Here is a 22,431-nt window from a genome sequence, read left to right on the forward strand (position 1 = left end):
CAAGCCTGTTCCCACCTCAAGGCTACGTTTTTCTCTTCTTGAAATGCTTTGCTCCCAGACCTTGGCTTGGTTTCCTTCTTCAAACCTTCAAGTCTCTGCTCAAATAGCTCCTCCAGCAACGAGGATCCTTTGGACAGCTTTAGAAGGATTGCTCCTCTGCTAGTCTTGTCGGAGTCCTTTGTTTCCATAGAGCACTCGCCACAATTTGCAGTCATTTTATTCCTTTGTCTTTACTTGTCCTTTGTTTCCTCCACGAAAGGACTGTGCCACAATAAGGTACCCCTTCATAACCTCCATGATGGCTGTTAATTTTTAAACAACAGCTAATGACAAGTGTTGGTGAGAATGTGGAGAAACTGGAACCGTTTAGTTCTGTTAGGAATGTAAAATGGTGCAGCTGCTGTGTAAAAGAGTCTGGCAGTTCCTCTAAAAACAGTTCAACAGAGTTACCGTATGCTCCAGCTATTCTACTTCTAGGTTTATACCCAAGAGAAATGGAAACACGTGTTCACGCAAAAATTTGTACACAAATGTTCACAGAAGTATTATTTATAAGAACCAAAAGGTGGAAACAATCCAAATGTCTATCAACTGATAAGTGGACAAATAAAATGTATATCCATATAATGGAATATTGTTTGCTCCTAAAAGGAAGTGAAGTACTGATATATGTGTTAACAACAGATGAACCTTGAAAACTTGCCAAGTGAAAGAAACATCACAAAAGACCACATATTGTATGATTCCATTTCTATGAAATGTCCAGAATTGATAAATCTATAGAGACCAAAAGTAGATTAATGGTTGCCTAGGGCAGTGGCTTGGCTGTGTGGAAATGGGAGTGCCCGCTAATGGATATGGGGTTTCTTTTTGGGGTGATGAAAATGTCCTAAAATATATTGTAGTGATGGCGCACAACTTTGTGAATATACTAAAAGCCATTTAATTGTGTACTGTAAATGGGTGAATGGTATGGTAGTATATCTCACTAAAGCTGCTGCTGCTGCTGCTGCAAAAAAAAGTCAGTTTCTCGGGACTTTCCTGATTGGTTTTCTTGAAGGCAGTTTCCTATTTTTTTGCTCACTGCTTTATGCATTGTGGAGACTCAGTAAATAGTGCAGCAGTGAATTTCCAAATGGAAAGCTTTATTCAAATTTGTGATCTCTCGATAGTGATGCAAACTCTCTCTCTAAGTCCTGAAGTACTTAAGACATAGCTTGGAAGATAGAGTCACATAAATTTAGGGCTAGAAAGGGACTTAGATCACCTGTGAGTTCTCATAGTAAAGATTATCACTGAGTCACGGGACTTTTTGTTCTTTTACTTTTTACTCTTTCTTTGAAGTCTTTCAGGTCACATTTAATTACAGTCTAAGAAAGCACTGGCATCTATTTTTTTTTTTTTTTTTATAGACAATACCTGATATTCCACCAAAGCGTGGAGAACTCAAAACGGAGCTGTTGGGACTGAAAGAGAAACAACACAAACCTCAAGTTTCTCAGCAGTAGAAACCTCAAACTACAACTCTGCCAAGAACTCTGTGAACAATAGTACACGTCTTAAATATATATTTTTGAAATTTATTGAGTCAATCTAGTTGTCCTTAAGCACCTAATACAATGCTGACTATAAGAGCAGGTGCTCAGTAGATATTAACTAATGCAATGATATTTATTTGTGGTTTAAGCAATGTTTCCTGACAACTGCCAAAGCTCATATATATCATCAGCTTCTTGAATATGGTTTGGCAGATATTTAGTTGTGAATATTATGTGAGATAAGAGAATTTGCCAGGACTCCTGCCCTTATAATTCTAGATTGTTTCTCTGAATAAGCTTGACATAACAGCAAATAGGAATTATAAATTAACTATAATAAAAGTGACATTGACAGTGCATATGGTGATAAGTTAATGTTTCTCTAAATATTGGAAAGTACTATTTGTTAATTAACAAACTAAGTTGAATTAAGTTAAAATATTTAAAGTTTGAAGTTGGAATTGTGTACATAACAAAATTATAACAGTTGTGACTTGGACTGTCACAATTTCTTTACCCCCAAATTTGATAAACCACGTTAGTATTTAATTTTTCTTATAAAATATATTTAAAGATAACTGAAAAACTTAAAGGAGCACGTTATGGGTTTTGACTCGTATCCCCCCCAAAAGAAATTGAAGTCCTAATCCCTAGTACATGTGAAAGTGACCTTATTTGGGAATAGGGTGTCTGCAAATGTAAGAGTTAAGGGGAGGTCATTACGGTGGGCTCTAATCCAATATGCATGGTGTCTTTAAAAGAAGAGGAAAATGCCATTTAAAGACAGACACACGCAGGGAGAACGCCATGTGACAATAGAAGCAAAAATTGGAGTGATGCAGCTACAAGCCAGGGAACACCACGGACAGGGCCACCAGCAGAAGCTGGGAGGAGTCAAAGAAGGGTGTTACCCCAGAGTCTCAGAGCAAGGTTGCTGACATCGGGATTTCAAGTTTCCGGCCTTCAGAACTGTGAGAGAATACATTTCTGTTCTAAGCCACCCAGTTTGTGGTACTTCGTTGTGGCAGCCCTAGGAAATTAATACAAACATTTCAACACATTTCTGAGTCTAAATATAGGACAAAAGTAATTGATAGAGCAGTTGGCTTTCTGTTCAGGGCTATTTTTCCAACAGAAGTTTTTTAGAATTCTGCATTCTTAAAGATAATGCAGGCTTACTTCTTAGCCAGTTAGCAAATTGCTGCATGACATCGATCTTTAGAGTTAGTGTTGAAATCTTAAAAATATTAAATCCCTAAATGCAAGCACAACACTTTTGTTTTACGCTTCATGGTAAATACCCCTTTCAGTTTAATAGTATAAAGCAACTAAATGCCTTATTTCCAGGCTTATATACAAGCTCTTTGTTTTCTGCTGCCATGTCACTTGGTACCGTATCATATGCTTTCAGTACAAAAAGGATCTCCGATTGTCAATGACAGACGAACAATAGCCCACCCTAGCGAAAGGGCTGGGATTCTCACGTAGAAGATGGAAGTTTTTGTTGAGATTGCTTGCTGTTTGCTAGTATTTTATTTACTGTGACCTTGTACATAGAGACGTATCTTCTCTAGATCAAATTTTCATAGTACATAGACCTTGTACATAGAGATGTATCTTCTCTAGATCAAATTTTCGTAGTTATCATTAATTGAATATTTTTCTTGAAAAAAAATTGTATAACTTTACAAATGGTGAAGCTTGCTACAGCTGCCATTGCAAGGACTTTGTGTCAGACCGGAAGAAGTTTGACTTCTTTTTTAATTCAAAGAATTTAAAAATGGGTTTCTAAACACTAATTAAGTGATTCTAATCTGGGTGCCTAACTTCCTCAGAGTTGGAATTCCAAAGGTTTCAGAAAAGATACTTGATTTAGTACAAATTAACAATAAAATCATTTTTTAACTCTGAACTAGTTTCAGCAATTGAATTTGCTAGGTGGGGTTTTTCTCATTGCTAACATTTTCAAATTCTAGTTCTCCACACTTTAGGATATGAATGCCAAATTGGTGAGCTCTGACAATGCATTTCGTAGATACCAGGGAGGAGCTCCTCAATCCATTCCATATGAAAGGCTGGGGCACTGCTCACCTTTTGCATGAAGGACTCGCCCCTGGGGCACAAGGGGAGGACCCTCCTGCCTTGGATGAATGCAGTGGACCATACTTTAAAAGCACCCCCATACCTTTCTTTTATAGGTACAGAGTGATTGGTCTGGCTATTGAGGAAGAGTCATGATTTGAACCCAACTCTCCTGTAAGACAATAGCTTCATGAAGGTGAAAAATTAATTTTATAGTTAAAATCTTACCTAAAGTAAAATTAAAATCTTACCTAAAGTAAAAATGCCATTATTTCAGTAAGTGCTGATTCTAAGTGACTTTCACCAAGATATATATGGCTTTCCTTTTTTGAAGTTGACCTTCATTATGAGAAATATACATTGTGGTGGGTGTAGGAATGTGTCATCCAGATTCACCAAGGAAAGGCTTGTGGCCCCAGTGCTGAGAGCAACCTTCAGTTGTCAGCTCAGCAGGATTGTCCCAGCTAGGTGGCATTGTTCAGGGCCACACCTGGAGGGCCCCACATCTAATGAATGATGGGGTAGAAAGGCCTTATCACTTCAGCCCAGCAGAGGGTGAGCAACACTGAGGGCCTCCGCTTTAGCTCCTCAACTCCCCAGGGGTTTGGCCGAGGCTGTCTTTGGACTTGCATTGCAGCTCAACTCCTGCTCAATCCCATTTCCTTTCCTTCCACAGGTATTGATAGAAGGGCACTCCTTAACAAACATGTATACTAAACTCCATCTCAGTGCTTTGTGCAAAACCAAATGTGTGATACACATAAACCAAAAATTAAGAGTAGTACTAGATTATTCCTTAGTAAAGCTATGGGGGATAAAAAAAAGGTCCAAGATAGATAGTAGCAACCTGTTTGGTAATAAGTCAGTTAAACAGTTACTGTGTAAAAGGGTACGTGACACAGCTGCTTGTTTTTTTTACCACAAACTGAGGGAGTATGCTTTTTATGCTTCCTGCTAGAAACAATGGAAATTCAGAATTTGTAATTGGATGGTTAAGGTTCAGACGTCACTAATAAAATCTGATGGCTTTAACTTCTATAACAATCTTTATTAAAAATGGTAATTTATTGTGGCCACAAAAATTGGAAACAAATATTGTAATAGCTAATGTAACACTATCATGAAAGGAAGCTTGTATCTCCATTATAGCATGTTTCTCTCTGACTGAGCTCCCATTTATTTCTTGTAAGGGAAAAAGCAGCAGATTTTTAAAGATCTGTACTTTAGTAGTGTAGCAGATAATTTCAAAGTGATTATTTGGAAATGAACACTAGATAACTATCTTTGTGGGAAGGGGTAGGAAGCATACAATGAATAGAAGAAACAGAATCCTGGCAAGGGGGTTCTGGATTATCAGAAAAGTTGAAGTCCCTAACAAAACTTCCTAGTTCATAAAATTAGTTTCTACAGAATTTTGTAACACTCAATCTTTGAATTTGCAACTGAATAAGATTCTCTCCCCCTAACCAGTTAAAAAACAGAGACTACCATTTTGGATGGCTACGTGACTAGTGAAATTAGAGAAACTGTTTCTCCCATAAATAAGAATACATTTCAAAAGAAATTAAATGATAGCTCAATGAGCACTTTGCTCAATTATCTGTAGTTACGTCTGCCTGTGGGTGATTTTTTTAACAATAGCCTTTTTTATTCCTGTAAGTTTACATTTCTAGGAAACTTGCAAAGACATTACAGAGTTCCTGTATACACTTTCCCATTTCCATGAATGCTATTTTAATAACCATGGTACATATTACACGTCAAAGGAACCAATTAACTATATACTCTAGCCTTTATCTGGATTTCACTGGTTTTAATCCAGGGTGCTATATTGCATTTAGTTACCCTGTCTCCTTACTTTCGTTCCTTGGTTTTGACCTAGAAACTTTTCTTAAAGAGTACTGTTCACATGTTCTAGGTTTGTCTGATGTTTTTCTCACTAGGTAAAGGGTATGGGTTTTTGTCAAGAGTACCAGAGGTGAAGTACCTTTCTCATCACATCATATGGGGGGATCCACATCACTGGTAATGGGACCAAGTAACCTTGATCCCTTGGTTAAGGTACATCTGCCAGGTTTCTCTCCCATGAAGTTACTATTTATCCCTTTCCATACTCTAGAAGACAGTCACTAAATCCAGCCCACACTCAAGAGGAATTAAGCTCCATCTCCACAAAAGGGGTACATCTACGTATATTTTTTGGAATTCTTCTGTAAGAAAGACTACCCTTGTCTCTCTATGAATGATTTTTAAAAATTAAGACAGGCAAGACACTGAATATTTGGGATCTTTTTTATTTTTATACACATGACAAGATTTTACACCAAGTCAGTTAAATAGTACAAATTTACATTCATGAGGAATGTTAAAAAAAATTCAACTAAAAAAAGTCTTCTTCCTGTGACCCACAATCCCAACATTTTACAGTGCAGGGGAGAAAGGGGTTGGGGGGAGCATCCAAAACAAGTCTCTCCCAAAAGAAATGACTTAAATTTCACATTCCCTCTCCACACAGGATCCAAATGGTGAGAGTATAATTTACAATTCATCTTTTTCATCTGTAGATTTCTGTGAAAACAGAAAAATCAGAAGACATTAAAAGCTAGCAGAACAAAACCCTTTAGCTCACAAAATTTCTCATGTGGAAAAAAGAACTGACTGGGCTAAACTTATTTTCATTATTTCAGTGGTAGATTAAAACATCACTTTGGTAATCTGTAAGAATTTTAGATAATTTAGACCCCATCAAAAGGAGCAATGGCCCCTGAACACAACAATCAAAAATTTATAACAGCCTGTTACTATATAGTAAGTCGGAAGCAAATGGCCAAGAATATATATAGAAATATTGTGGGCTAAGGAAAAATCTGTTTAAAAACATCAAGAATGGATGACCGAAATAAAGGATGAAAGAAGTGGAAAGATTAAAGTATACACTATTTAGGCAAAAAAAGTGATTTGCTCCAGCTTTCAAATTTGATTTGAGATGCCTATTTTGGGGCAGATTTCTGTATGTTACAGTCCTAACTTTGCCAGAACTAGAATGCAAGTCCCATTCTTGAGTTGCTGTACCTTTGTTTCTTGTTCTTCTTCGTCTGTTCCGACATCCATTTCTTCTTCATCTGGCTCTGTGTCTTCTGTGGTGTCCTCTGTTGTTTCTTCAGGCTCTTCTTCAGGTTCTTCTTCGACCTAAGGGAACATTTATGCGCCCATTAATGGATCTATTTTTACTTTGCTCATTTAAATGTTTAGGATCATAATTAACTTCATAATCCTCTAATTAAGAGTTAACAGTCAAGCTAACAAAGGGAGATTAAAAAAAGCATGTAAAAGAATTTGTTTAACTTCTAGTACAGTGCATGACACTGGGGACTTAAAAAACAATTATTTCAAAAGAGTAGAAATTAGTCCAATTTCTCAGAGCTTTATCACTTAATCATGGGAAGCCTTTTCTTAAAAAAAGAAAAAAAATTAAGCCTGTGTTGGAAGGCTAGGGATACAAACCTTTGCATCAGGGTCGATGTTTAAACTGAGGCGAAGCATTCTTTCTATTCTATCTCCATACTCTTTAGTGTCTGGTAAAAGATATCCTGATCGCAGTGTTGCTGTTTCAAACAAAACCACGGCAAGATCCGAAACTGTTTTGTCATCTTCGTCTTCCTGAGATGGAAGAAATCACACTTGGTTAAAAGGTACAAAGTATTCAAATGAAAAGATGAAGGAGTAAGACTGTAATATTACCTTAACTCGTCGAAGCATGTCTCTGATCAGCGGATGTCTGGGATTAATTTCAAATGTTTTCTTCTGGCTGGCATAATAACTTGAGGGGACAAAAATGAACATTAATGAACATATGAAAATTTAGGGTTCACACAATTCCCTTATTCTATTACTAAGTTTCATAATTATAAGGAACAAGTCTTGGAGAAATCAAGATGTACTTATATTGCTACATCAGGTTTTCCCTTTTAAAGGTGGATGGACACAGATGAGACTTAGAAAGAACTGTTTTATTTACTAGTGAATCCTGTGTCTAGAGCACTTGGTTGAGTGGATGAACTGATTTAATGTCTTGTTCATCCCCACTTAATTTATTGTCACTCCTTTAAATGCAGCTCTGTCTCCCAGAGTTCTGAGTTCCTAGGCAGCCTCTGTGTGCTGCTCAAATAACACCAATACAGTTCTAAGGAAAACTGCTTTTTATCTGAACTCAGTTCTCAATGCATTCTGAACATATCTTCATCATCTTTCGCATTTTACTGTCAGTTGTGACTATCCTCCCTCCTATAGCTGCATGCTGAGGACTGAGGGTCCACATTATCCCCGTCTTGGTATACTCATTATCTGTGCTGGGCTTAGGAGCTATGACAATACGTCATTCTGACCACTAGTCACAGTCCCGAAGACAGCAGTGAGGACTACTTTAGACCATCAGTGTATAAACATAATAGGTGCTCAAGTGTTTGTCAATGAATGACTGAAATAGGTGGACACGTATTAAATGACTACTATACTGTTGTAATGGGATATAAGCAGAAACCTGTTCTTCTAATTATGATATGTGTGTATGCATGTATGTACTTATTTTAATGAATACATTTGTGAGAATCCCTAAAACTAAGGCCTTGGGGATAAAAGTATGATGCAAATAAGAAAGGTAGCAAATAAGAAGTTATTCCAGGTAGAAGAGAGAATAAAAGCAGGCAAAAAAAGTTGTTTTTAAGGCCATTGTTGTGACAATAAAACAAGCTTGAAATACGTATTTCTTAAAAATAAAGGGTACCGAAGACCCACTTATCTCTAGTACTTGGACCTTGAGTTTAAATACTTGTTAACTCATGGGTCAAATTTTACATTTTGTGGGGCATATTATCTAGGGGAGGGGTGTGGTGGTTTAAAAAGACTTAATTCACTTGAGAAATATAATTGTCATTAACCTCATCTATAACTTATAACTCTTAATATTATCTAAAATGTAGAAGAGATACCAGGCCAAGCATATAGTGTAATGCAAAAATACAGACAATTTATGTGTAACAGTAAGAAAATTTGCATTTGTATATAAAATAGATCATGAGTCTAAGACCTTTCCTTTTATTTTTTTCCCTAATGGGCCATCTTGGACCATTTCTGTCCCAAGACCTTTTCTTTATCCATCTCATGTAGGAGGAATCCCTTTATAAATTTGTTGTCTACCTAATATATAGTAGACAGTGGTGGAAACTTGAAACACATCCGTTCTTTGTATAGAAGCTGGCATTACCTCCTGAAGGGAGGCTGGACAAGAACTGACACCTTGGTAGAGACTTTCCCGAGGACACTTACTTTGTGGAGATGTCCTTGCCCGTTTGGTATGCTTGAGCTTTCATGATTCTCTCCATGTTGCCAGACCACCCGTACTGGCTGGCCACAAGAGCACAAGGAGACTCTGTCAGGCGCTGAGAGACCACAGCCTTTTCAATCTTAGGACAAGAACCAAAGTTAGAGACATGAATATCAATAGTTAAAGTCATTCAGTAATTGCCTTTCAACTCTTTAAGGATTCATCACTTAAGATCATAAACATAGTGGCAGGTCATAAAAGTACTCATTCAGATTCTCAGGAGACACTGTCATTTAACAGTCTGAATTTTTCAATCAGAAATACTTAAATCACCAATTTTTAACAACATATAAAACTTAACCTGTTACAAGAGCAATATTAAACTACAGAAAATTTTCAGTTGTAAGGAAAAAAAAACCCTAGTACCCTCATATAGAATAACCACTATTATCCTTTTAATTCTTTGTAGTTCCTAAATTTTAAGGTTGTCCCTCCCCAATAATTTAACCACAATATTAAATGTTCTGACAAGTTTTCATGGTTACAGAGTAACCAGTTGCAAAGTTTAGTAGTATGTTGACAAAACAATTAAAAAAAAAAGGCAGATACTACAATTTTCACATTTCTAATTTCCAGAAGAATACCTTGTCCTTGAGGGCTTTATCTTTCATCCAATTGAGCAGAGGCTCAAATTCTTTCTCAATTGCTTCACGATTCTCCTTCGTTTTCTCACTTTCATCAAACTTCACTCCTTCCTTGGCAACATTCTGGAACCTCTTCCCATCAAACTCAGGAAGAGCCTGAATGCAGTATTCATCCACAGGTTCTGTGAGATAAATCACTTCATAGCCCTTTTTCAGAAGTCGCTCAACAAATGGAGACGATTCGGCCTGTGAAATTAAGGGAATTAAAGGTTAATTCCAAGTCTAGCCTCGGTATTTATTTGTTCATCTTAGTATCTATGTTTATATAGTATTAACAACCTCATTTTACAGGTGGAGAATTAAGAGGAACAAAGAATGTAAGTGACTTTCCTATCAATGACTGACCAGGCCTCCAAACTACCATAGTTCTTAATTACAATTAAATTTTTCTTTTTTTCCCCTCAAGAGCTGGTTATAAATTCACAGTTATATACCATGATCCCTGACAGGTGGAGTTTATCTCACCTCTTTTCTGCTGGACCCAGCCATGAAGTAGATTTTGTCTTGTTTCTCCTTCATTCTTTCCACATACTGGTCTAGACTAGTAATGTCACTTGCGTGATGAGAAGACTGGAATCGAAGAAGTTTAGCAAGACGTGTTCGATTGGAGTGGTCTTCAATAACACCAAGCTTGATGTTGGTACCAAATTCTTTCCAAAAAGTATCATTGTATTTCTCATCAGCAATCTTCTTGATCATGTCCAGAGTTTTACGGACAAGCTTCTTTCTAATCACCTGAACAAAATTAAGGAGTAACTGATTAAAGAACTTCATCTCAAACTTTTGAGAACCTGCAATATGTGAGGTAGTTGTCCCTGGAAATGTAAATGTAATTTTACATTGTAGTAAAATTACATTTTACATTGTAGTTGTCCCTGGAAATAGTCACAAGATTGCTTTGATGTTTACACTCTAACTTTAGACCAGGTTGTGTGTGTGTGCATGTGTATATGTACATATATGTACATGTTCACTGTACAATTCTTTCGACTTTTCTATGTTTGAAAATTTGTATTATAAAAAGGGAAAAAAACAATCAAATTCTCAGGATTTGAGAATTCCAGAGTAAAATTAAGTTCTTCATCTGTAGAGCCAAAGACTAGTCTCAAAATCTGGTGACTCCACTAATGGAAACTGTCCTCTGACTTGAATCAAAGAGCAAAGCAGCCAGTATCGTCCCAGAGACACTCACCTTAAGCAACTTATGCTGTTGAAGAGTCTCACGGGAAACATTCAAGGGGAGGTCATCTGAGTCCACCTTCAGATGGCAAAAGAAAGTTCAGTGAGCAGAAAAACCAAAACCAAACAACCTCCTCCCCACCAAAATACTACCACTCTAATCCCCCCTCTCCCCAATCTTCAGATACTTACAACACCCTTGACAAAATTAAGGTACTTGGGCATCATATCATGGAAGTCATCCGTGATGAATACTCGGCGCACATAGAGCTACGCAGAGACAAAAAAAAAAAAAAAAAAAAAAAAAAGAAAGAAAGTTACTTTCTGGAAATTACATTTTCAAACTTTAAATTCAGTTTATACTACTTAAACACCCACCTTTATATAATCACTCTTCTTGGATCCATATTCGTCAAAAAGACCACGTGGAGCAGATGTGGGTACGAATAAAATTGATTTGAAAGTAACTTCTCCTTCAGCAGTAAAATGGATATAAGCCATGGGGTCATCGCTTTCCTATGGAAAGTTGGTACTTAGTTACCCAAATGGCACAAAACAAAGGCAGTGCAGAAGCTACCGTGCAGTTCAGCATTTAATTAACCAAACGAGTGCCCTTATCAAAAAAGGGGTGGGGAGGTTACGGAGGGAAGAAGAAACAACTAAGACTGCAATTCTAACTGCCTAGACATAGTCGTTTTGATGATGACTGTCAATAACATTATGTACTTCTAGACTCGGGAAGGATGGGTGAGTCCAGGTTCCACATGTGTGAGAGCAGGATGGGAAAACCACCATCCTAAAGGACAAAACCATAAACATCACTTCAAGAATGGACTGGTCAACCACAAAAAGGACTCAGGAACAGATTTCTCCCTTGGAATCTGGACTACAGTTATGGCTATAAAGAGGTATGTAAATAGCTACAAAAGTATAAAGAGGAGTTCCCTAGATCTATATGCATTATCCATTACTGTAGCCACATCTGGTGAGTCTGAATTGAGATGTGATGGTAAGTGTAAAATACAAAGCCGAACTTTGAAGACACGGTACAGAAACCTCCCCAAAGTAAACCAGCTTATTATGTGGCTCACATTATATCTTCTAATACAGCTGACCTAGATGAAAGTATCTTTGCATACACTAGGACTTTAGAGTTCATGGGAATGAAAGTGGAGGCAGAACCAGGGCAAGTTTTTAGAGGTAAAAAGCCTAAAGGATGGTTGGATGTTAACATAAGGAAAACCAAGAAGGTTAAGGAACAAATTTACAGGTGGAATAAAGAGTAAAGAATAGACAGAATCATACAGTATTAAGTTTTATGTAGTCATGCTAAGTCCATTAAACTATTCTACTCTATAAAAAAAGCTGTTTGGGGAAACATTACCTTGGAACAATCTTAATGCTAGTTGTGGATTCAAGAATTACAAGGGATCAGTAAAAGGAAAAAACTAGGCAAGGAACCAGAGTTAGTAATTATTCCTACCTAGGCATATGACCTCACAGTAATTGTTTGATGTTGTAAACAAGCTCTTTAAAGATTACATTAAAAGCCATTCAGATCTTGTAAATCTGTTTACAAGATTTCTGTAAACAGAAATTGGTAGTTGAGACTCTGGGAAGGCTCCTTAAAGGAGAAAGATGTAGTGTCTGTGATGTAGATGGCTCTGTGACGTAGATGTAATGGCTGGAGCTCCATCTTGTGTTATGAAGTGACTGAGGAAGGAAGCAACACGAGAAGGAGGCCTGAGCAAAGAAGAGTCATTCAGTAACATGACTGTTTTATGGGTTCTATAGTGGAAACCACACCTCTGCCCTTGTAGGTACTTCTTAATCTCTTTTGTAACACAGACCCCTTGGCAACCTGGTGAAGGCTACAGATTTCTTCTCAAATTTTTTTAATACGCAATATAAAATACATAGCATTAAAAATGAAACCAATTGTGAAGTATTTATAAACTATTTTAAAACATTCTGATATCATGTTTCATTATCACATTATTCTAAAATAATATTTACCTTTGAAAATGATTTGTAGAAAGCTTTGTATTCATCATCTTCTACTTCTTTTGATGGTCTCTGCCATATTGGTTTGATATCATTCATAAGTTCCCAATCCCAGACCGTTTTTTCAACCTGAAGTTACAGTATTTGATTAGTCTCTCCCAACACCATTCAGCAGTTACACTAGTGGAAATCATAGCTTTAGGACATTTCAAAAGAATATGTGAAGCACCAAAGGGTACCTCTAAGCTAGTATGTTCCTACCAATTGAATCAAAAATTAAAAATGTCAACACTTAAGGCTGACATTTAATATAAAATAAGCAATTGCTTATCATAATTTATTAAAATCTAATTAAGGTTTCTTCATTGTTCTTTTTAACTAGCTAAAATGTTATTTCTTTAAAATATGTTGAGGTTAGAAAGATACACATATTATGTATTCCTATTTCATGACTTCTAGAAATCCAACATCTTCCAATAAAAATTCCTCAAAACCTCCCACCATTACTTCTGCTACCTACCTATGATAGGTTAATTTCCAAGACATATATTTTAATAGCAGACCAGAGAACTAATTTTATAGTTAATACCTGTATAGTTAACACGTGACAAAAGATGCAGAAAGTTTTTTAAGATTTTAAAGTTCAAGACATGTTATAAGCCACCAGTCTTGAGCAACATATAGAAGTTAGAAAATTCTTAATAAAAATAACCTGTGTTTGGTACTTACAACTTTTTGGAAGCAGAAAACACAAAATCCTTGTTTTTAAAAGATGGACTTAACATTTGGGAAAAGGTGACCTTTAAAACTTGAAGCTTGCCTCAAATCAGTCTGTACATACTTGGGTTTTCAAGTTTTCTCTAAAATATCCTAAACAAGATTTTAAATATGGAGATGAACCAGACTTACTTTTTTAGTTTTGGGTTTCTTTTCGTCGTCTTCTTCTTCTACTGCAGCTTCATCATCAGATTCTTCTTTTTCTTCTTTTGTTGTTTCTTCTTCTTCCATGGGTTCCTCAACAGTTTCAGTCTGTTGGAGTAGAAAGTAGAATTACTGTTAAACTCATCTTTTTAATAATTCTGACTTGATTTATAGAATATAAAACAAAATTACAACTCAAAAAAATAGGTCTTCTTTTAGAAAATCCTATAAGTATCAAAACTGAAAAAAATCACATTTCATCTTCATTAAGTATTAAATATTTAAATATGTGCCAAGGTAATACATATAAATTTCAATATAGATTTACCTTGCTGCTCCATACATAAATAGGAAAGTTTATGAACTGTGAGTATTTTTTGACAAGATTTTTAATTGTATCCAATTCAAGGTAATCAGATGCTTCTTCTTTTAAAACAAGGCTGCAAAGAAAATAAGCCATTTATAAAGACACATGCATGGTTTAAATGATTTGATTATAAATTCATCTAAATACCTTCATAACAATGCTAACAGCCAGTAGGTCTGTGTAACCCAGGATGGCCTCTGTTATTCATGTTAGGACTCTCATCATCAATAAGAGTTTGTGAACTAAATATACCAAAGATGGGTATGATAAAGGGAAAAATCTTCCTTACATTCTCTTAAGTGGAGAACATCCTTAGTTGTAGGTAGAAAATGAAAATGTTTCCAACCTTCTAAATATGTTGGGGTTTTTTCATTTGAAGGACTGAAATCTTAAGAAAGCTCAAGGTGTAAAAACACTGAAACATTCTGGAGAAAAGTATAATTATATGCACTGATAGTTAATCTAGAGATCCAATGATTATTGTAGATAGCGAACCCCTAATAAAAACACATTCCTAAAAAAAGCTAGAAAATTAATCTGAACTATTGTTTATATCTGCACCACCCAAAACAGTAGCCCCCTATATGTAACTATTTGAATAAAATTTAAAATTCGTTCTTTCGTTGCACTGCCACATCCAAGTCCTCAATAGTCACACGTGGCTGGTGGCTGCCATGTAAGACAGTGCAGACACAGAACATTTCCGTGCGAGTTCTCCTGGACAGCACTGGTTTAGCTAACTCCAGTGCTGACAACTGTAGCATTGCTTCCTCTTCTCCCTTCCTGCCACTTCTACAAACCCTTCCTCCACCACCCCAAATGACAAATCCCAACATAGTCTCTCACATAGCAGGTGGCCCCTATCTTCATGTTTCTGCTCCCAATAAAAATGAAGGATGTTGTATCCATGGTACCTTTCCTGCCTCAAAAAGTGAAGGTTAGTAGCATCTGCCAACAAGTAGACAGTACATGATGACACAGCCTAACGTGGTGACTAAGTCATGGTCTTAGAGCCGCGTCATCTCAGTGATGCTGGGTTGGGGAAGAGTTCAGTTTTGGATGCAAGCTGAAGCTGATGGTTCTACATCTTAGATATTTAAATTAGACATATGAGCAAAGAGCTCAGTTGTTAGGTGGAGATCAGAAGCAGACAAACTATGGCTGGAGCAAGTAAGAAATTTTATCAAGACACAACCTCATTCATCATGTTGTCTACGGTTGCTTTCAAGCTGGAACAGCAGAGTTGTGCCCTGTGACCGATCCTATAGTCCACAAACTTAAAATATTTACTAGTAGGCCCTTTAAGAAAAAGCTCGCTGACTTCTCATCTAGAGTAAGAATATAGATTTGAGAATCCCGAGAAAAAGCATGACAGAGGTGAGACTAAATAAGGAATACAAGAATAATGACAAAAGGGCTGAAAGTTAAATTTTAAAGCAAGAGAATATCAAAATTTAAGAAATGGGCAAAGAAAAAAAAAGATACGCAGGATCATGGAGGCTGGGTACTGAGTGAATTGTTTTAAGGACTGTGTAGCAGAAAGCCAATTCTGTAGAAAACACAAGAGAAAAACTAAGAAAAAAAGAGAATCATTGCTGGGAGCAATGTCAGTTCAAAAATCCTGAATTGGCTTCAGGAACAAGGGTTACTTACTGGTGACTTTATTTCAATGGAAAGGTGGTAAAGTTGACGTACAGTGGACTGAGGCATGAACAAAAGGTGAAGGAGCAGCAAAGGCAAGTGTACTTTAAGCTCAACTGTGGAGGAGAGAGACAAATAGTGTGTGCCTGACAGTATAAGGGAGCATGGTACTACCTGCCTTCCTTCCATCCCCCAGAGACTAGAACATGCTTATACTTTGGTGGGAAAGAGGGAGGTGTGTGGGAAAGGCTGACTTTAAAGATGGAGTAGGAATTAATTTATGCTTTGTCTCTGTGGAGGTTAAGATGAAAGACAACAGATCGCAAATGGAGACTAGCTTTAGGGAAAAATGTAGAACATCTCCCTCATTGTTGTAAGAAGGACGGAAGCAATTACTTCAGTTTGCATTTACTGGATGTGAATTTCATGCCGTCATTTAATCCTCACAAAATCTCTCAGAACGGTACAGCAGCAGCTAACTTTGGGGTGATGGACAGGAGTAGGTAGGAAACTGAATTGTCTGGTGGCTTCCATTTTATCGGTCAAATGTAAGATGAAGTCATGTACATAGGCAAGATCTTGACCTCGTTACTTTCTTGCCTTCACTCTGTTTTCCTTTGGCCACTCTAGACCTTCAGATCCTCACAGGGACCTCTTGTCTTTGAAACTTTCAACATGCTGGGCCTGCTGCTGCCTGGAGTATCTGAACCTAACTTCCCACTATTTCAGAAAGGCCTTCTGGTAAGGGAGGAGTCTCTTAGCTTCCCTTCTGGCATTTCCACTATGAAATGACTTCATGTTTTTCTTCCTTACTAGAAGGAGCCACGTGAAAGCAGGGACCTCATCTGTCTTCTTCTCCATTGTTGCCCTAAACCCTAGCAGGTGATAGGCACTGAAATGAGTACCCATTGAGTGAATGGTGGGGCAGGAAAACTTGAAAAGGCAATTTTGCCCAGGGAAAGCACAACCTGTTGTCAAGTTTCATTTACTGATCAACGATCCATGCTACCCGTATGAAACTGTCCTGATACCTGATTCATTTATACAAGTATTTGCCAAGCAAGAGTTAGACCCTGGGAACAGAGCAGTCAACAAAATGTTCGCTTTCTTAACGCTTATATCTAGATAATTTTGCCTGTCTCTCAGTATCCTAAGACATCAGCTCCTCCTGGGACATATCATGTTCTCTTTCTAGTTAAGAGATGTGATTTACCTATATATACCCTTAACAGCTAACGAGAAAGGGCACTGGGGTATAACAGTGATGCCTCCTAATGAGACCGAGAGATGTGAAATGGTAATGACAAAGGCAAGGAAAGGTAAATTGGAAAGAATAAATTAGTACAAGTACTAAAATGCAGTCATCTAATTAGCCTTCATTAAGGAACATCTGTGCTGATGAAGACAGGAAATGTTACTTTTCGGGATGAAGAAAATTGGTCAAAATGATAATGCTTCTTACCTACTTGAGTATTTAAACATTCTTATTAAGAAAATTTAAAACTGAACGAAGGAAAAAGAAAGCCAGACTTCAGGGACATTTTTCACTTGGCAGGACTGGGCAAGCCAACTGACCTCTGGGAAAAAAGGCAGAAAGCTGCCCTGTGGACCTAAGCCCTGTCTCATCTGCACAAACAATAGGTACTGACTTAAGATGAATTCCAACTCGAATTCAATCATTACTAATTACTCTCATCCGGGACATTTTCTCCCAAAGAAATTTCATGAGTTTGTTCAAGCTCTTTATCTCTACTTGTTCTCTCCAAACCACCCCAGTTGCTACCACAGATCTTGAATATTTTCAGTGGTCACCCATTCTCCTCTCATCCAGTTCTGCCATCCTCCACACCCTTCAGAAAACTAATCCCATGAATATAATGCTCCGCCATGCTTTACCCACGATGCTCCACAGACTTAAACTACTTTTCTAAGTCTCGCTTCCCTGGAAAACTTGGACCAAGACACTGCTCTGTGAGGCCTCCAATTTGCCTTCTTCCCTGGAAGAGCTAACCCTTCCTACTTTATGTCCTCCACAAACAACACCAGCACAGCTCTTTGTGTCTGGCTGGGCCTTAGGTCCTCAAATGATGAGCACAGTTCAATTTCCTCATTTTATAGGCAAGGAAATTAAGGCCCAAAATAAGCTGTTTGCTCAGAGAGCCCGAACTGGAGACTCAAGAGCCTTACTACGACCATTAATTCTTATTAGGAATTAGTAACACTCACGTAATTGTAGTTCCCCGTCCTAGAGTGTTTCCTCTTGGGTCAGCAATTACAGAAAATTCATTGGAGTCAGATTCCCAGATGTGCTGGGTGTCGTTGTTGTGTTTTGACGTGACAATGACCTTATCTGCCACAAGGAAGGCAGAATAGAAACCGACACCAAACTGGCCAATCAATTCAGAAGTTGACTGGCCATCTTCTTGTGCCTCAGTCATTTTGTTTAAAAATTCGCTTGTCCCAGATTTGGCGATGGTACCAAGGTTTTTAACCAACTCTTCCCGAGTCATTCCTATACCAGTATCTGTGACATGTAGCAGGTTCTTCTCCTTGTCACACTAAAAGCAAGACAAAAACAAGACAGTTATATTTGCTTACTGCTCACAGTATGAGGAGTAAATACTGAGCTATATCCATTGAGAAACTCCCACTTTGGGCCACCTCAATTCCAATACAGAAAATTAAACTGAAATATTTTCCTCCATATAGTATGTTATGGCCTTTTAAGAAAGTGCCCATCTTAAGTACGAGCAACTTCCTTTATAGAGAATAATTCTCAGTATCAAAGAGAGCAGAGACTGGTCTAAACGTCACAGGGCAGAGATAGACTAAACAAAACAAGTTATTTTTGAAGCAAATATTCAAGAAAAATACAATTTTATGTTTTGCCTATTTCTCTGATAGAAAAGTACAAAACTTGAATGACTTCTGTATTTGGAATCTGTGATGGTCAGTGTTCTTCACTGAACATTCCCGGCTTTCTGCCTTCCAGAAATATAACAGGCATAGACGTCCTTTATTTATGGTTGGGTAAGGCCATATGCCTAGCTCTGACCAATGAGTTATAAGTGAGAGGAGTGTGGCTTTCAGGATGGAGCCTTTAATTGATGTAAGACCCTCCAAGCTCTCTCTACACCATGGCAGCCAGCTACATACACTCCAGATGGCGGCTGCTCCATCAGCCCGTGTCCTGGAGTGCGGGTGACACAAAGCAAAGGCCACAGGCAGCCTGTGACTGATGATTTAAGCCAGGGGTGGCAACCTTGGTTTGTAAAAAGGCCAGAGAGGAAATATTTTAGGCTTTGTGGGCCATATGGTTTCTGTCACAACTACTCAACTCTGCCATGTAGCACAAAAGCAGTCTTAGATAATACACAAGCAGGCATGGCAGTGTTCCAATAAAACTTGTTACTGTAGCATAACCTAGTCTACCTTGACTAATACGGATTCTGTATCTCCAAGGATGTTTTTATTGTAAAACTGTTTTAAGCTTACCTTAATTTTGACCGTTAGTTCCTCATTGCCAGAAAGAGCATTTTCATCAGTCAGCGATATTAGCCTTATCTTATCTAACGCATCAGAAGCATTTGAAATCAGTTCTCTCAGGAAAATCTAAATGGAAGCCAGATTTAATACACACTCAGGTTAGCTTCAAGACATGCAAGACATTAAAGTTAATGTCAAACTCCTTTTATTTCTCCTCTGTACTCTGAAAAAGCACTCTTTAAGGAATGATTTCTTATCATTCCTTAGGTAGAGGTGCCTTCACTCTCTTGGTAAAAGGGGGTACAGCTCCTTACACAGAGGACTAGAGCAACTCGATGGGATACCTGCACTGGTAAGAGTAGTTACGCTCTATTCTCCTCCTAGCGATCTCTAGGTATGCAGTACATGAAGCCTGCTTTGTGTGACGGCCCTTAACACTCACAGTATTTAGCAGGCCATGAACACATTTGGAGAAGGGAAAATGTCTAATAATCCCTGACTCAACCCAACACACACACACTCGCACACATGTACACACACGCGTGCGCATGTGCAAACATGGTATCTAGTAGCAATTCTTGTACATAGAGTACTGGGTATTTAAACCCGGCTAACTACTTACTTGGAATTCCCATGTAAGAACATTTACTATGAAAGTAAATAAGTACGCTACCAAACAAAGAGAAAATAGTATTTGCTTACCTCTTTATTTTTATACAATGAATTGATGATAAGTTTCATCATTCTGTTTACTTCAGCTTGGAAGGCAAACTTTTCTGATTTCTCTCTAAGTTCTCTTATTTGAGATGCATTCAGTCCATCCAACTGAATAGCCTCTTCCTCTCTAAGGAAATAAATTTGATAAACAAATACTGCATTGCTTAGTTTCCTCTAAATATATAGGATCTGTGATGAGAGCACAGTGATCTCTTAAGATTGTCCATAGTGTTAAAAGGGTGAAATGGAGACCTTTATAAAATATTACTAATCTACCAGCTCAGTGTTATTTTACCACAGTAGTAGGACACCAAGATGGAAATACTCTTCCTAAAATTGTCACAAAAATAAACCCAACTTTCCTCTACTAAAAAGCAAAGACATACTCATTTATGTTCCCCCATACATGGAACTGCCCCTTTGACTGGGAAGCTTTGGCCTTTTAGGGTCTACAAAACTGTCAGTTAAGTCCTAAAAAGCCAAATTTTAAAACACTGCTACCGACAGAAATCCTACTTTTAAAACTACTAAGTGTACATACTTACTGAGTACAAAACCAACTGAAAGTCTCTCCTAAGGTTTTAGGAAGGTAATAGTGCTAGTATTTTGCAATAGTTATCCAGATAGTTTTCAAAAGACTTCAATCAAGTCTGACCATTCTTAGCGGCAAGTTAGGTGATATTTATGTGCGCACATGGCTTCCTACATTTTGAATGACCATTTTCAAGGTTATAAATTCGGGTGTTACACTTCATCAGGACCTTTGCAGATACAAAAGAAGCCACTGTATTCCACAGTGTTCACAAGAGCTTATCTGTATAGTTTCAAATGAACACAAACCTCTGTACTACTTCATCATCTGTCCTTGAGCCTTCTCTACTTTTACCCAGATCCTCTTCCACTGTACCATCCACGTCGACTTCATCAGCTCGCACCGACCCTGAAGAAAGATTTAACACCGAAAAACACTGTTGTTTTTTCGTGTACTTCTCAGAAGGCATATAATCAGACAGGGCAAGGGTAGGGGCTGCATCATTCAGTTGGTAAATACGGGAGGTAGGGATGGGAGAATGGATCCACTGGTTGAAATACCCAATGTAAACCCAAGTCTGCACGGTTCTTGTTTAAGCCCAAATACTAAGGTTCCCCGGGAGATTCTAAAATACCGAGGCAGCCAGCACTTCTAAAATGCCACTTCGGATCCTTTATAAATAACGTTTAGCAGTTGATACCAGGCCTCTTCTACAGTCACACGTGTTGCGCGCAGGCCAAGGGAAGGCCTCCAAACTGACCACATCAAAACTTAGGCCTTCAACATCACAGGTCAAAATACAAGTAGGATTTGTGCAACCTTTGGCGAAGGGAACTGAAATCCAGTCCAGGGGTCGGAGAAGGGGAAGACACGTTAAGAGATTTTTATATTACGGAGCTGGAGCAAAAGTGAATCAAACACGCTAACGCTGCCTTCCTGGTGACCCAGGGCCCCACGCTTCCGAGACCAGCACGGGCCGAAGAAAAGGAACGCGCGTTCGCTGGGGGGCGGCAGACCTGCGGGGTCCTTAAGCCCGGACAGCGGAATGTCGGGACGTCTGCACGAGTCCGTCGGACGGGGCACCTACAACAACCTCGGGGATAGCGGGAGCTCCAGAGGGACCCCACATCCAAGCGACTGAGACCTCCCGGTGCGGATACCAGGAGATCTGCAAGGGATTTAAATAACTCTGTTCTTTTTTCCTTTCCAGAGAAGAGTGGACGAAAGCCCCTGAGCCTCTTTCGAGGAAAGGTGATGGGCCCCTCCGCCCAGCGCAGGCCCTGTTATCCCCCTCCCAGGCTCAACGCCCCCAGAACCTTCGAGAAGACGCCGCGCTTGAGGAGGGGGGGCATCCGGGGGGCCCGCTCCTCGGAGCTCACTCACCGAAGGTCAGCAGTACGCAGCAGAGGCCCAGCACCCACAGGGCCCTCATGGCGCACGGCTGCCGAGGCTCTCAAGTCCCTTTTGATCGCAGGAGCTGCCTCCGCCCTGCCACCCCTGGGTTCAGATCCTTAGACCTCAAGCCGCGCGGTCCGCCCACTGCCCCCCAAGCTGGTCTGGCCGCTTTTCACCCCCACTTCTCGAGGGCGGGGGACGGGAAACACGAACTCACCAATCCTGCCGCACCACGCACCTTCTGTAACCAATAGGGACTCGCGGGGGGGACTGCAGTCCACCAATCGGAGCTGTCCAGGTGCGGTGCCCGATGCCCGAAGCGTGGCTCCTTCCGATTCGTCATCCATAGCTGCTAATCTCCAATCAAAGGGCTCCGCGGGCCCCTTTCACGCGGGACCGCCCCTTTGCCTGGGAAGCTTTGGCCTCTTTGGGAAACCGTCCAATTAACGTCAGCCCAGAACACATCCCTCTTTTTGGAGAGGTCACAGGGAAACCACTTCCGGATCCTAGAGAGCGTTTATTCCGTGACCAGGGGAAACGGT

The 22,431-nt window shown here is 38.9% G+C and overlaps 2 protein-coding genes across 3 annotated transcripts in view; one reads left to right on the plus strand and one right to left on the minus strand.

The window, feature by feature from the left end:
- UQCC6 (ubiquinol-cytochrome c reductase complex assembly factor 6) overlaps positions 1-5,223 on the plus strand; it is a 9,379-nt gene extending 4,156 nt beyond the window's left edge. Inside the window, exons 3-4 of one of the 2 annotated variants that reach the window (XR_013994045.1) lie at positions 1,413-3,126; positions 3,180-5,223. Coding sequence is in view for 1 of the 2 variants with exons in the window: in XM_081060392.1 (XP_080916518.1) it covers positions 1,413-1,508 (96 nt within the window). In the remaining variant the exon portion in view is untranslated. Of the gene's footprint in view, positions 1-1,412 lie in introns of both variants that reach the window. The other variant, XM_081060392.1, reaches the window with a different exon arrangement.
- Positions 5,224-5,898: 675 nt separating this feature from the next.
- HSP90B1 (heat shock protein 90 beta family member 1) lies at positions 5,899-22,138 on the minus strand. The gene is made up of 18 exons (XM_081060380.1): positions 21,878-22,138; positions 20,803-20,902; positions 19,948-20,089; positions 19,255-19,371; positions 17,986-18,317; positions 14,080-14,191; positions 13,740-13,859; positions 12,843-12,959; positions 11,205-11,342; positions 11,019-11,096; positions 10,840-10,905; positions 10,113-10,382; positions 9,588-9,833; positions 8,946-9,082; positions 7,362-7,440; positions 7,125-7,280; positions 6,693-6,809; positions 5,899-6,188 (listed from the first exon to the last, which is right to left on the minus strand). Exons 1-18 carry the CDS (start codon positions 21,924-21,926, stop codon positions 6,159-6,161), a joined length of 2,406 nt encoding a protein of 801 aa, XP_080916506.1. The 5' UTR covers positions 21,927-22,138; the 3' UTR covers positions 5,899-6,158.
- Positions 22,139-22,431: the final 293 nt, after the last annotated feature.

This window comes from Rhinolophus hipposideros (assembly GCF_964194185.1).
Source record: "Rhinolophus hipposideros genome assembly, chromosome: 9".
In the NCBI taxonomy this organism is placed as follows: domain Eukaryota; kingdom Metazoa; phylum Chordata; class Mammalia; order Chiroptera; family Rhinolophidae; genus Rhinolophus; species Rhinolophus hipposideros.